General features: G+C 34.4%; 1 protein-coding gene across 1 annotated transcript; it reads left to right on the top strand.

Annotated features, from left to right (window-relative positions):
* The first annotated feature begins 8,889 nt into the window (after positions 1-8,889).
* On the top strand, positions 8,890-11,265 carry LOC139776618 (uncharacterized). The gene is made up of 5 exons (XM_071713425.1): positions 8,890-8,947; positions 9,073-9,266; positions 9,661-9,829; positions 9,893-10,023; positions 10,110-11,265. The coding sequence occupies exons 1-5, from the start codon at positions 8,890-8,892 to the stop codon at positions 10,344-10,346; spliced, it is 789 nt and encodes a 262-aa protein (XP_071569526.1). The 3' UTR covers positions 10,347-11,265.
* The last annotated feature ends 5,486 nt before the right edge of the window (positions 11,266-16,751 follow it).

Raw genomic sequence — 16,751 nt, 5'->3', positions numbered from 1 at the left:
TTTTTATTTTTATTTAATTTATTTTATATTTATAAAAAGAATAAAAAGAATACTACAAACTATATATGTATTTTTAATAACCAAGATTTATTCACCACCTAAGATTCATCATGACGTTATGACCGTAAATATTTGCGGACAATGAGTTGAAAAGGTATTCTTTCTTCGATCGCGGCGCTTATCTAAAGTCAAGTGTAAGACGACACGCAGAGACGCTTAAGAGCGGCCATTGTTTTGATGCAACCACTATAAGTGATACTCCACATATCCACGAAACATGAACGTTGAACTAATATGCCCATAAAATTCTTCAGAGGGTTTTTAAAAAAATTTTTTCTTCAATAAAAAGGTGTTGCTAATAAAAAGTTATTGGCTAAGAATGGATTTTTATACGTTACATCTACACCCAGAGAAATGATTTATTACATTCAAATAAATAAGTACATTAGAATATTATTTATTTGAATAATATACTTTTATTTGTGCGAACAAAATTTTTATTAGATTGTGACTATGAGAGCTACTTGGTGCAACTAAATAATTTTATTTATGTATAGCTGTGCCATATAAAGAAATATTCTTTTGGTCTGAATAAACGCGATATTTAAAATTGAAAATTTAAATAAGTATTTCTTTTGGTCAAATAGATAATATAGTTAAGTCGGTAAAATCAAGGTGCGCTTGCTAATAGATGCATCTATTAGCAACTTGATACTTAATTACAAGGGAACTTGTTTTCATGATAATTTAATTCTTGTTATTGACGAAAATGAATCTGGACCATTATTTGGTTCAATTGGTGCTATAATTGTATGTGAATATACGGTGATATTCCACTGTAAAGTTTTAATTACAATAGGATTCAATGAACACATTCGTGTTTACGAAGTAAGATTTTCAGAGTCGAAAAAAAAACATTAACATAGATGATCTTTATGATCCACTCCCATTAAGTTTGAATGCAAATGTACTTAATGAAAATTATGTTATTATGCGTTACGCAATTTAAGTTTTTCTCTTATTAAAGTTCTCTTACTTTGTAATTAATACTTATATATGTAATTACTTAGTAATTACTTAGTAATTGCATATATTAATATTAATATTAATATTAAGTTTCTCTAACATTTATGTATAGTACATAATATTTCATTATTATATCATTTAAATAATTACAGAGTAAATATATTCCAGAAATTTCAATGAGCATAGTTATTTTACCTAACTTCTATTGCTGGAGCAATTAATGATTTAGCTGTAATCGAATTTATTAATGAAGCTAATTTTCTTTTATACAACAGCAAAAAGATTAGTTACATATACCAAGCTAAATTTTCCATTGGTTGTAGTGAAGAATCATCTTTGCTGTACTAACAAATCTACCGTGCTGTAACATCAAATTTTATTAGGTATAATCACAAATTTTATGCAGCTCTGTGACTTAGTTACTGTAAAGGCCATTGCACGTAACAAAGTTTTAGTCATAATCGTAAGGCTGTAAGAAAACAGACCAATCGCACTCGATTATTCTTCGAGCTCAAGGAGAATAATCGACTGTGATTGGTCTATTTTCTTACGGCTTTACGATTATGACTAAAACTTTGTTACTAGGCCAATCAAATTAGACATTTGAGCTCGGAAATGAAACGGTATCAGTGAAACCTTTTTAGGGTTGTTGGGGGGATGTAGAAGAGCTTATTTCTGAGTTTTCGGGTTAATCGGACCGATGGGTTTTTAAGGGGGGGAGGGGGAATGAAAAATTTCGTTTTTTCGCAATAACTCGGCGAATTTTGACCGTACATGATTGACTAACCCCTCATTTTGTAGCTCTTCTAAAGCCCTACAATTCATTTCGTGAAGACCCTAACTTAAAATCAAGATTTGTCGAGTTCTAGCCGGTGAAAGTGGGAAAAAATATATTTTGTCGCGGTTTTTTGCGTTTATCTCGTTTCCATTAATAGATAGAAATGTGCCGCCACTGACAAAGTTGTAGGGCTTGAAGAGACCTGCAAAATGAGGGGTCAGTCGTTCAGATTCGTTAAAAATTGAGCCCAGGGAAGCTTCTGGAAGTCGCGCTTTTAACGCGTGGCCGATTGTCGCCGGCGGCGCGGCGGCGGCGCGTGTCGAATCGAGTGCGCTCGGGACTCGGCGCGTATTCAAATTCTATTTAATATCATGAAATGATACATTTATTGTGAAATAAAATACATGAAAAAGAGAATGAAAAAAGCTATCAATAAAATTAAACGGTATGAATTTTCAATCGCTTTGGTGAAGGTTCTGTGAACTTAGGTGAACACTAATGTTTTGCGCGTTTTCCAACAAACGCCGATATTCTTCGTTTTTTCTTTCCACACTTGCCCGTTTCAGAGTTTGCACACCTCTCGCTTTAACTTCGTACACGTTATTGCCGCCTAACGGCTCGTTGCATATAAAACACTCGCTCATGTTACAATTTTTCACAAACTTTATACTCGAAAAGAGAGATAAGCGAAATACGCGCCGAGTCCCGAGCGCACTCGACTCGACACGCGCCGCCCGCGCCGCCCGCGCCGCCGCCGGCGACGATCGGCCACGCGTTAAAAGCGCGACTTCCAGAGGCTTTCCTGGGCTCAATTTTTAACGAATCTGAACGACTGACCCCTCATTTTGTAGGTATCTTCAAGCCCTACAACTTTGTCAATGGCGGCACATTTCTATCTATTAATGGAAACGAGATAAACGCAAAAAACCGCGACAAAATACATTTTTTCCCACTTTCACCGGCTAGAACTCGACAAATCTTGATTTTAAGTTAGGGTCTTCACGAAATGAATTGTAGGGCTTTAAAAGAGCTACAAAATGAGGGGTTAGTCAATCATGTACAGTCAAAATTCGCCGAGTTATTGCGAAAAAACGAAATTTTTCATTCCCCCTCCCCCCCTTAAAAACCCATCGGTCCGATTAACCCGAAAACTCAGAAATAAGGTCTTCTACATCCCCCCAACAACCCTAAAAAGGTTTCACTGATACCGCTTCACTTCCGAGCAAAAGCCTTTTTTTGTCTAATTTGACTGGACTAGACGTGCAATGGTTTCTTTCCGTAAGGGTTAACATAGCAAACTGGCTGTCCGTATATTACGGCTATGGATTTGCTAGGCTAGCAAGGTTTTTTGTTGACACAGCAAATCTTATAATTTTTTCCGTGTGTACCCTTACGGAAAGAAACTACAGCGGATTACAGAAAATTATATTACAGGAACTACATAAAAGTATTACACAAAATTACAGACTGAAGTATTGTAATATACTGTAATATTTTCGTACTATACGCTCGGATTACAGGAAAATATTACAGGATTACAGGACTACAAGATTGCAGTCTTCTTAATACTAGAGGACACTGATTTGCGATATTCACCCGGCATAAAAAAAATTATTTTTTTCTTAGTTTTATTACTTTTTTATAACTAAATTTGTTTCTTAAGATGCAGTCTATGATTATAAATATGTTCTTGTATTTGAAAAACACACTTACCTTGGTGGGATTCGAACTCGGGACCTCGGGACCTCTGGATCGTGAGCCAACTGCCTTACGTGGTAGACTACTTCTTAATTTGATGTAAGTGTTATATATAGTCTACATATGTCATAACCAGCACAAATATATAATTTTTCAAAAATCATCTTAAGAAATAAATTCAGTTTAAAAAGAGTAATAAAATTTTAAATTGGATATATGATATAATATTTCTTAAAGTCGAGTGAATGTCAGAAACCAGTGCCGGCTCATTATGAAATTACTTATAAAATATGAAATTAAAAAATAATAAAATGTGGTTAAAAAGTGATACATTAAATCTAATAAATTTCAAACAATATTTATAAAAATAATTTATATATATACAGCTGCATTGAAGTAAAAGTATACTATATATGGAGGTGGAGGGGTAAAAACCACAGTGGTGTAACTCAAATTTTTAAAAATATTTCCTCGTGTGCATAGATGCAATCTGTACAATATATAAATTGCATCTATGCACACGAGAAAATATTTTTAAAAATTTGACTTACACCACTGTGGTTTTTACCCCTCCATATATGATAAGACTCGCTATTTCAAATTTTATGGATTACTGGTAGCATTACGTTTAATACACATGTGTAGTAGTGTATTACACATTTTGTAGATTACATGTGTAGTCTACTACACAAGTCACTTACCACACGTGTAGTATATTACACATATAATGGATTACACGTGTAGTCTACTACACAAGTCACTTACCACACGTGTAGTATATTACATAGTGGATTACACGTGTAGTGGATGTCACCCTTCATGATTAGACGTGTATTCCATATTACAGGGATTTCACGCACTAAGTAATTACAGCGTGTAATAACTACAGATTATTGTGTTCCTTTCTGTGATAACTACAGGTGGTCCTGTAGTAACTACACAAGTGTAATATTTACTGGCTGTAGTTTCTTTCCGTAAGGGTAGCTGGCTGCGTCGCGCGCGCCCGTCACTTTTTTTTGTTTCTCGTCCTGTATAGACGTGTGCAGTGTGCAGTGCGTTTTCTCGAAAGTTATTGTAACAGTGAAGAGATGGATTATGAGATGGTGACATTCTTACAAAATTCAGGCTTGGAGAGCTACATAGAAAGTATTTCACAAGTAAGTATATATTTTAAATTCTAAAATGCACAAAACTTATATATATGTGAGATGTGACGAATGACCGGCGCCCTATTATCACCTTTCACTAAGAATAACTTTTACAGTTATTCTATCATAATAGGTTATTAGTCGTTTATAGTCAAAAATGTATGTCGGTCCTTCTTCTTTCGCTTAGAGAAAGCTCGTATTCGTCATACAATGTATCGATGATTAATGTATGACGAATGCGAAGCTTTTCGTCATCTCGCGTGTCTTTGATCTTATTCAAATAAACAAATATTTTTATCAAATGAGAGGGCATGTGTGGTTCAAATAAATTCTATTAAAATGAAATAAATTTTTTTATTTTGATAAAATTTATTTGAATAAAATCAGTTTTCTCGAATGTTTTCCGTCGTTTCGATGTCGTTTCAGTTTTAGGAAATGTATCATCATCAGTTTTAATAATAATGTTTTTATAATTGCGATTGCAGAAAACAAAATTGGAATTAACCAAATTGGAGAAATCACGGCGGATATTCTCCCTTTATTAATTGTCCCGATTGGTGATCAATTACGATATAAGAAGGCTGTCGAAGCTCTTAAAGCTAAGGTAAGGTTATAACGTTTCTCTTCAACGAATAATTGCCGTTGTTTTTTCATCTAGTAATGTTGAAAACAGTTATATCCCAAGTAGCAAAAAAAAATATTTTTTAAACGTTTTTAAAAACATTTTTAGTAATGAAAAAAAAATATTTAAAAAACGTTTAAATTAATGGGATAGATCTTTTTTTTCTTATTAAAAAAATATTTATTTTAATATTGTAAAAAACGTTTTTTTAACATAAAAAAACGTGTTTTTAATATTAAATAAACGTTTGTTAACCTTAAAAAACGTTTTTTTAACATTAAATAAATGTTCTATTAACATTAAACATTTTTTTATTAAGAACGCTTATTTTAACAACTTTTTCGACAAAGAAACGTTTAAAGAACGTTCTTTTTCTTTATCTAAAAACCGCTTTCGTAACTGTTTTTTTTTATATTGGATGTGCGTAAAACCGCGCGCCCATCTGAAAAAACTGCTCAAACCGGTTACCCATCCGAGTATGGTAACGCGTCTACGTTACTTGACTTTGATGATCGAATGGACAAGTGACTGATGACTCTGACGCTTCCTTCTTACCTGTAATTGTCTACAACATATCTTTAAAGTGTTAAAAAATCTTATGGGTCCTATGACGCGAAAATTATTTACGGAACGGCACATAATTTATAAAGCAAAACGACAACAGAAAAATTTGATTAAAACATCTCTTACAATCAAATAATTAATATAAAATAATATTTGAAGTAAATATTAAATATAAATATTAAATAAATATTAAATAAATATTTTTTTCACATATTGTTATTGCAAATAAATAATTAATGTAAAATAAATATTAAATTAATGTCAAATAAATGTTAAATAAATGTTTTTTTAAATCATTATTGCAAATAAATTATTAATGTAAAAGAAATATTAAATAAACGTCAAATAAACGTTAAATAAATGTTTTCTCTAAATTACTATTTCAAATAAATATAATCAATGTAAAATAAATATTTAATAAACATTAAATAAATATTATTTTTACAATGAATTGTACAATGTATAGGTAATTAATGAAAAATAAATATAAAAAAACATTTAAAGAACATTGTCTGCTGCTTGGGATATCGTATTCGTGATAACCATCTTTGATCGTTCTCAAATAAATTTTAACAATCGTACACATGTATAGGTTATGTACATACTACTTTTTTGTTATTCGATTAAAAAATGTGAGAAATGGAAAAAATGTCGATATTGGTCGGTATTCATATATAGTCCTTATTTCAAGTCTGTCTTATAAATAATATCTTCAAACGTCAATACGGCTTTGTGATTTGCAATAATTTTTCTATTGGTGTATAAATATATGTATATTTAACCCTATTCACTCCAACCATGCCCTTTCGTGTCCCACTAGTTTCTAACAGTCGTTTGTTCCGGAAAACAAATGATCGTCAGATAATCCCCCTCACTCCTAAAAAAAGTTGTTGTGGTAGGGAACCTCAGGTAAAAATTTCAAAGTCCTAGCTCATTTACTCTCGAAACGGCGAACAATCAAAATCTCGGTGGGACACGAAAGTGCATGGTTGGAGGATTACGTCAGTGTTGTGTGAAAGGTAAATGAGAATTTTTTTTCGATAAAAATGTATTTTTGTGTATAATTTAAGCGTATTTAAAATATTTTTGTTGTTAAAAGAAAATTTGACATTCCACAGAGGTCTATTATGGCTCAGAGGCAGATGGAAAAGGTGGGGAGGAGCTACGATTATAAAAAAAATTTAATTTTTTTACATAAAAAATATCTGTCACACTTCAAATTCGCCTTTTCTTATTCAAAAATTCTTTTTCTAGCATTCTTTAAGTCCTTGAAGTCCTTCTGTACCATTTAAAAATTACCAAATTTGCGGCGACGAAATTAAGTATACCTATTTAATTAATAATTATCTAATATTTTTTTTCTCATTTGCACTACTTTTAGCTTTAATTTGCGAGTTTGATCATTAAGCTTCGTCAATTTGTTCGTGAGTTATGATTTTTTAAATAAAACGAGTCGTAATGTGTGTTTGTCAACATATAAATGTTGTAAAAAAATATTTAAATAAATGATTTTCAAATGTTATTTACATTGATTTTTAGTCGAAGGTACAAAGATATTATAATAATTTTTGGGGAATTTTTCAAAGCTATTAACATTATAAAAAACACGTGGGACTCGAAAGTGCATGGTTGGAGGATTAAAGGGGCGGAAAAAACGTTGGAGTGAATAGGGTTAAATATACGCTCTTTTATTACTTAAATCGCACTTTTCGGCGCTTATGACCTTTTTCTGATTAATCACGCAATATTTTAATCCCATGTACAGGTTTCAACCGAAAATAATGCACCGACTACTTCTAATACGGCTGAATGGATAATTAAAGTTATCGATACACATGAAAATATCTTGACCGATTATAAACTGCAACACTCGAGTGCATTCTGTGACGAATCAAATGTGCTCGCTAAATTTGAATTGAAAAATGTATCCCCCTTAACACTAGCAGATGAAAACCTCGAGAATATTGACAATCAGAACAATGATAATGATGAACTATCGACGAAAATTAACACACATGAGAAATTTGAAGAAATTGCTGAAATTGCACAATCTGAACCATGTAAGAAAGTCAAGCTCGAAGATATTAGGTACAGGTCAAGTTCACCTTCGACATCATCAATAAGTGAAATCAGTACATCTTCGGGGATCGTCAATAACAAACTAAAATCAAAAGTGGTACATTAATTACTTTTTTATTATTTACTAAGTTTTCTCCTAAATTTTGTATATAATCTACTCTTTTTACATTTGATTCTAAACTATAAGAGCTTGCACAAAATATATATGTAGTATAATGAACTACACACACACACACACACACACACACACACACACACGCGCGCGCGCGCGCGCGCACACACACACACACACACACACACGCACGCACGCACGCACGCACGCACGCACGCACACACACACACACACACACACACACACGTACATGTGTGTGTATAATTACATGTATATATTATTATGATAATTAAAAAAAAGGGCTCGATTAAAAATTGCGATCATTGAATGTAAAATTTTATAATGGGCTCCATTATTCTCTTCTATAAAATTTTTATAGAATATTATTAATTAAAGTTCGTTATTCGATATTTGCTTTATTCAGTATTGCATTTGTTCTAATTTATTTATATGAATTTTAATAGGAATTAGAAAGTTTATTAACAACGCGTAATGATGGACTAATTGTGCTGAGTACTTTCGAAAAAAATGGTAAACTCAATGAAGCCGTGCGTCGGAAATTAACTACTATAATCGTTGATCATTTGATGGTCGTTTATGGAAACAACTTAAAAAATTCGCATTTTAAGACCGTGGCGGAATTAATTGCCGAAGTGTTTCCAACAGAATGTTCAGTGCGTACGATTTTTATATCTGTCACGAATTCTTAAGTTCCATTAACTCAGGAACTAAAAAGTGTGTTGATTTAGGACGCATACTATACATAGAACCACATACGGAGGGTGTTAATTAAAAGTTGGCAAAAGGAAAATTACCTTATAAGTATAGAAACCTTAAGACTTCTATGAAGGAGAGAGTTGTAATGATTTCAAAATCTTCTTCAAATCAGGTTTCCTCTAACGATATAACGATTAAAAATTGTAAGTAGTTCACATCATATGAATCATACTAAAGTACATGCCTTTTACTTACATTTATACTCCGTCCGTATGTTAAACAATTGGGAACAGTTGTTTATCATTTCTTCAATATTAATTTATTGTAGTACTGTCCGAGCAACAGCTCCTTGAATCGCAAGTGTGGCTTAAGAGCTATACAGAACCATGGACAGAAGTATTGGAACGCTGGAAGAAAACAGCACCAAATCGGATTGCCCAGTTTACCAAGCGCAAAGATCTCTCGATAACTAATATTCTGACGGAATGGCCATTATTCAAACATCCATTAGGATACTCTTTGGTATGATATTCTCCAAAGATATTTTGCATACTTTATTGATATAAGATGGATAAAATTTACAAAAAAAAAATTGAAAAATTGAATGAGGTAAAGCGAGAGAAATAATTATGGCGAATTAAAGTAAATTTTCAGTAAATCTAAAGTCGTTGAGATAAAACGCATTCTACTGAAATAAAACATATAAATAAGGTTTGGAATTTACTACATTTAACTTGGACAAATAAACTGTATTGCATTCGATTAATAATGGACAATTAAATGGACAAAAGGACAAATAAAACAACCAAATCGGAAATAAATGGACAATTAAATTTTGAAAAATTTGTATGATTTGTAAAATGTTGTCATTGTGTTCTGAAATTGCGTTCTTCAAATGATCCTTTTTTTTTTACAGATTTCGATTGATTTCACTGTTCTGTTTCCGGAGAAAGGACTCAAGTTTCTGAACGGCTGGCCTAGCTGCAGAGATAAGCTCATTGATATTATAAGAGAGCGTTCAAATAAAAACAAGCACACGATTGCATACCAGATTCTGAATACCCTTCCTTCAGTGATATCAGAAGGTAATTAATACATTGTGTACAATTATATTTTTTTACATAAATTACGTAATGGCTTATGTACAGATGGCAAAGACATTGTTGCAATGTACTTGTTGCCAATATTGCTACCGCCAGCGATAATCCGAGAAAAGGATAAAGGATCGTGGAAACCAACAATAGCAGAAGCTCAAGAAACGTTTGTTCTATACGTCAAAGTAAGTAACATTATCAATTAATAAACAATTGTTTATTCTAATATTATTAGATAGATTCTAATATTATCAATTTCTTGCCTTTTAAGGATTCCGTAAGCAAGCAAATCTTTCTGGAACAGAGGAAAGAGAAATATCAAAAACTCATGCGACCGATTCAACCGTGTGTGATCATAGTAGGAGAAACATTACAGACGGCGAAGGATTTCTACGTACTATTCGAGAACGTAGAGTACAAACTGAGTAGCGTATTAGGAGCAGTAGATACGTGTTTCAAAGTCATACACGTTATGAACCTAGTAGGTATATCCACCCGAAGCGTATAATACATGGATGTTTATTCAGAGGTATTTTTACAAACTATATTTACAAAACGAAAAGGTGCCAGCGTGTGTTACAAATCTTATCAGCGAGCTTTAATGCGACACTACAAGTGTATACGCAATTTTGAAGACTATCTTTTGTTACATTCTTTCCTAACTTCTCGAAAATTATTCCGAGTTTCGAAAAGTACGAACATTATTTTTTTATTGGCCCTCGGAGCCTGTTTCGGATCTATTCATTGTTCTTTTTGTCTTAGCGCTGAAAACCTTATTTTGAATCTCGAGTATAAACTTAGAGTATAAACCATCAGTGTTCTAAGTCTCATAATAAAATTTTTTAGATTAAGTAATCGGAATTTTTTTTATTAAGTAATTATTTTTGTAGATCTCGAGAACCTTTTTAAATACGTACATTGGGTTTTTTCAGAATTATTGAAAGCCTATTTCAAATGCGTATATTGTTTTGGTTACTAAAAGTTTATTTATTGTACATATATTGTTTATTTTTTTATCAAGGGCGTGAATATACATTAAATGCCAGTACAAAGTCTTAAGATTATATAACATTATCGACGATAAAGGCTCGTGTTAACCTGTTAAGAATAAGTACATTAAAATATAATTTTCAAGAAAATAAATAGCTCTTATAAACTTGTTTAGTTTAAAACAACACTCGAACATTATCAATTTAAGGGACTTTCTAGTATGTATATAAATATATTATACGTTTTTAAGCATTTTTATTTTATGTTTTTGTGCTTCGACGTAGTAGTTGAGACCGTGAATATCCTTTTTCCAATATTTTTTTACGTAGAGTTCACTATTGAATGAGAATCTCATGACTTTTTCTAATAATATTTTACATATTTTGTAAGATAAAACTAAAAAACATTTTTAAACAATAAACAGGTTGTGAATTATCGTATAAAGCAATATTTAAAAAATGTACTTTTGCGCATTTAAAGACCGTTACAATTATTGCCAATATGGCTTTAATACCCCAGAAGCACTATTTTTACACACTCAGATTTATCACATCAACTTGACAAATTACACTTGTGGCCAGGTTGGTTGCGAGAGAACGTTTCAACGATTAGACTCCTTTAGAGCCAATTTCACCAACCACGGTTAGCTTAACCGACGGTTAAAGTTAGCAGGATTGACCAATAGAAATGAATCCACCCTGCTTTATATTGGTCAATCCTGCTAACTTTAACCGTCGGTTAAGCTAACCGTGGTTGGTGAAATTGCCCCTTAAACGTCATATAAGGAACATTCATTCTCATCAGCCGCCGAATCCTTTACCTAACATTTGTGCAGGATCATTAAATGTAGAGCAGCCTTTAATGGATGTATAGACTTATAGTTGAAGACGTTGACTTACTTGAAGAAGACCCCTTACCACCACAACATGAACTGATTAACGATTTACCGCATATTGGCAATCAATTAAAAAGAATAACGTACAAATATTTGTCAAAATTGCATGTTGACAAAAATCTGTCCCGTACAGCTATTCAAAGGATTATCGAAAGTACCTCCGAGTTACTATCTACCGTTGGAACCATGTTAGAAAATGATGTAACTGCAACTGATGATACTCAGGATAATCTTCGAGATATTATCTCTTTCTTGAAGAGTCCATTTTCCAAAAACGCAACAGAATATAAGAGGATACAATTGATGGAAAAAACAGGATTTTATGTAGCTCCTAGAAAAATATTCATTCGCCAAAGAATCGATGACATAGCTGTCGACGGTACAATTGTGAGAGCGCCGGTTGAAGTAACCATAACGTTTGTGCCTTTACGGATACTATTCAAAACTATTTTCAGTTCGCCGAGAATTTTTCAAATCGCATATACATATATGCACCAGCAGAATCATGCTGATATAATTGACGATACAATTCACACCTCTTCTTGGAAAACTAAACAGCATCAATTCTTTTCAGATAAATTCGTAATTCCTTTATATATGTACTATGATGAATTCGAATGTAATAATCCAACCGGTTCTCAAACTGGAATTCACAAAATAAGTGCGGTTTATGTAAGTCTTCGATGTTTCCCATTAGAATTCCAATCTCAATTGAATAGCATTTTTGTAGCACTGCTTGCTCATTACCAAGATGTTGTATCCGAAGGAAACGAAATTTTTCGCGTCATAGTTCAGGAACTAATATTTCTCGAATCTGAAAAGGAATCTCTGTTGATCGAGGCAATGGAGTAGGGGAGACCGGGGCCTAACCGTCGCCGCGGTTGAACCGTCAAATCAAATATCTCGGAACCTGTATATTGTGCGAACTCGCTATTAACATTGTAAACGCTGCTTATGGTACCCATGTGACCAACGGAGTTTCGGCAGGTTACCTGCCGTGTTATGATTTTTACGAGGGCAAACGTGTTTTCGGAAGGTAAAAGTTACATTTTCTGCGCGTGGAAATTTTGTAATATCTGCAATAATATTTGCTCTCCAAATCTCGAGGTACGCGATTATAAAGAGTAATGCATGCTGAACACGAATCCAGTGTAGTTTTTTCATTATCATTGATGTCTAATATTTCGTGGGCGATCAAACCTGAAACTTGTGTTTGGGGTTAATCCGTCAGTAAGCAGTCCGGGTGCATTTCCAAGGCATTTCCGGGCATTTCCAGGCTCACTGCATATGGAATATGGATGAGACGGGAATTACAACCGTTGAGACACCGAATAGAGTCATCGGACGTCGAGGAGTGAAACAAGTCGGGCGAGTGACTTCTGCGGAAAGAGGAACCCTCGTAACTATTTTTTAATAATGTTTCGCATAAAAATTTTAAATAAATTTTTATATTTTTCTCTTAAAAAACAATTATTAAGATGTATCCTATCATTTTTCAGGATTAGATGTACGTATATGTATTGAAAATGCAGTGTGACGGTTAAACCCCGGCATTTTTGAGATTTCAATTTTTCCACCGTTGTCATTTTTGCTCTATACCGGTTAAACAAAGCGACGTAGATAAAAATTTCCTATATAAATTTTGTAGCTAAAGGTTCACTCTTTACAGTGGTATACCACATTTAACTAAAATTATTTATTTTCTTGTTAAAAATCGGCACCGAAAAAAAACTGACGGTTAGGCCCCGGTCTCCCCTATCGCAAAAGATTTATTTTTCATTGGCCATGATACTCGGTGATAATGCTGGTTTAAATTCTATTCTTGGTTATTCAAGTTGTTCGAGTAATTTTTTCTGTCGTATCTGCAAGGGGCATAAGCGCGACTTACTGACATGTAATGAAGAAAATGAACATTTGCTACGCACCTTAGAAAATTATAATGACGATCTTATAACTGACGATTACAGATTAACCGGGATAAAAGAAAACTCAATTTTTAACGAAATCCCGTCATTTCACGTCGTTAACAATAATGCTGTCGATATAATGCACGACTTACTCGAAGGAGTGTGTAAATATGACATGATTCTTATAATAAACTCTTACACGACAGTTCGCATAATATCTTTACATACCATAAATTCTTGTATTCAGTCTTTTGATTATGGATACATCGGTAATAAGCCGCCAGTATAATAACTCAAGATGCATTAAGGAAGAAAAATATTAACATTAAAGCCGCGGAAATGATGTGCCTTGTGCGAAATTTTGGACTCATGATTGGGCATCTTATCCCGGAAGGCGATAACGTATGGCCACTTTATACTACTTTGTGCAACATAATGGATATTGTTCTCGCGCCATCCTATCAAGTCGGTACGCACAATTTATTAAAAGTTCTCATAAAGGAACATCATGAACTATACGTCGACATTTGTAGGCTAGTTCCGTGCTATCAGGCTGAATATAACCTTACACCGAAATTTCATTTCATGGTGCACTATTGGCGCATTATCCATAACTATGGTCCTCTACGTAACTTCTGGTGCATGAGATTTGAAGGAAAACACAAAACAGGGTTACAAGTGGCTCGAAACTCCGCGAGTCGAATAAATTTGACTCAAACCATTGCAATCGATCACCAATTGCGTTTAGCATACAAATTATCGAATGAAGAAATCCTAAATAATATAATAAACCAAGGACCTCGGGATACATTTGTAATTTGTCAATTTAATGAAGAATTCGTTGCTATTAAATGGATCGATTATAATGGGCGATTGTATAAAGCAGGGAAATGTGTTGTACGCACAGATACACTCGACGATTTGCCACATTTCAGATTAGTAACAGCTATATTCGTAAAGCAGGAGACAGTATTGCTTTCATATCAAAATATACTCGGTTTTGACGAATACCATTCATATGTTGTTGAACTTTATGAAGTTAATGTTCAGAATCAATATATTAATGTCAATAATTTGCCAGATTCAACACCTTTATATTTGCGCAAAATGAATGAGAAGCATTATATTACTGTTCCTTTATGCCGCATAATCCCATATAGGAGTTGCCAGACGTTACAATGAAACCAAAACGCTCGGCCAATGTTACGGCAGTCAATTGTCGGCCAAGGTTCTATCAGTCAGTGCTGGGCCATCACTGGCAAATAACTGGCTGCCTACCTATATAGAATAATCCGGCATTACAACGAAGACCAACACTTGGTCGATGGTTGGCAGCCGTACGTCGCCCAACATTCTGTCAGACAGTACTGGGCCATCACTGGCAAATAACTGGCTGCCTACCTATATAGAATAATCTGGCATTACAATGAAGACCAACGCTTGGCCGATGGTTGGCAGCCGTACGTCGCCCAATATTCTGTCAGACAGTACTGGGCCATCACTGACAAATGACTGACTGTCTACCAATATAGAATCCGGCGTTACAACAAAGACCAACGCTTGGCCGATGCTACGGCAGTCAATTGCCGGCCAAGGTTAATCAGCCAGTGCTGGATCATAACTGGCAAATAACTGGCTGCCTATACCTATATAGAATAATCCGGCATTACAACGAAGACCAACGCTTGGCCGATGGTTGGTGATACATAATGGCTGCGTTCAGCAGAACGCAACAGTATTGCAACTGTTTTATGGTTCTCTGCTGAACGATTCTAAACGCACGTAAAGTCTCAACACGTTCACTTAACAGTCGCCATGATTTTCAGCGAATTAAAAGTACGCAAAACGTCAAGCTGTCAAGCAAAACGTCATCGACATATAGTATGGACTACGCGATGTATAAATGTATGGACTACGGTATGTACAAACAAAAGTAAATATTGATTTATAAAATAAAACGACTAAAAACACAAAAAAGTTCTCCACTGTCTTAAATTGATACCGTGTGTTGAAAGAGTTAACGAACCCTCTTCCGCCCGCGAGCGGAAGTAACGAGCGCGTTATTTCGCTCGGTATTTTAATATCACACGTCGAGTCGGTTGATAATAGCGCGATACTTCGATAACAGACCTCTCGTAAAATTCACAAAAGAATTAAAGAAACTTACCCCTCTCGCCGCTTCTGCCCGTCGTCGCCATAATTTTAAAACTTACCGGCCCTCTCGCCGCTTCTACCGGTCCGCGTCGTCGCCATAATTTCAGTTCACCGACTTTTCCAGATTCCGAGCACGATCGAGAATCCAACAGTATTCCGCGAGATCAAAGAAGTGCTACAGAAGCTTGGCTACGCGAAGCTGGCCCCGGATCCTCAATGACCGCGCCTCGTGCGAAACGATTCCTCCGCGTGCGAAAAGAAAATGGAAAAGAAAAGAAAAAAGAGAGAGAGGAGAGCGGACAACTTCCCGGAAACATTGAGCGTCGTTAATTTGACCGCTGCAGCGCGGCACCCCCGTCGTCCCCGATCGCAGAGTGTCTAACTGCGATCGAGAAAGGCGTGTGTGCGCGCGCGCGGGCAAATCAAAAGGGTGAAGAAAGAATCCGTGGAAATTCTTCATTTTCTTCTACTTTTATTTACGGCTTATTTTTTTCGGGACTTGAAACGAGACGGACGTGTAGTCGGAAGGCGAAAGATCCGCGCGCGGACGGTGCAAGTGGAGCAATGGAAAGGGAGAAGAGTGCAAGAGGCGCAAAATTTACTATGATCATTCGATTATAATCTTGGAAATTTTTATTTCAAAAACATTTACAGCTACAGTGTCTATTTCAAAGAAATGTTGGATTTAAATTTTGAACCACGTAAAAATTATTAATAAAGTAATAATTATTATAATATATGTATACTAGCTATTATTTCAATTAAATAGTTAAGGGGATGCTGTAGTGGCAGTAATTACCGACATTTAGTTAAAAGCAAACCACTTTTAATTGGCTTTACGGAATTGCAAAACTTTGGTGTAGAATTAAAGTACGCACAAAAATGTACAGGGCTAGATCGGTTTTAACTTCCAAAACAAAAAAAAAATTAAAAATTTGGGCACATAGAGCTGTCACTGACGACAATA

Source organism: Temnothorax nylanderi, unplaced genomic scaffold (assembly GCF_030848795.1).
Source record: "Temnothorax nylanderi isolate EJ_2023f unplaced genomic scaffold, tnyl_v1.0 TNYL_tig0124_pilon, whole genome shotgun sequence".
Classification (NCBI taxonomy): domain Eukaryota; kingdom Metazoa; phylum Arthropoda; class Insecta; order Hymenoptera; family Formicidae; genus Temnothorax; species Temnothorax nylanderi.
This window is presented reverse-complemented; position numbering and strand designations above follow the sequence as displayed.

Excerpts from the sequence above, each read along its gene's own strand:
- LOC139776618 (XM_071713425.1), top strand. The coding sequence starts at position 8,890 with ATGATTTCAAAATCTTCTTCAAATCAGGTTTCCTCTAACGATATAACG. Across the intron at positions 8,948-9,072 it reads CGATATAACGATTAAAAATT|TACTGTCCGAGCAACAGCTC; the intron begins GTAAGTAGTTCA and ends AATTTATTGTAG. Across the intron at positions 9,830-9,892 it reads TCCTTCAGTGATATCAGAAG|ATGGCAAAGACATTGTTGCA; the intron begins GTAATTAATACA and ends GCTTATGTACAG.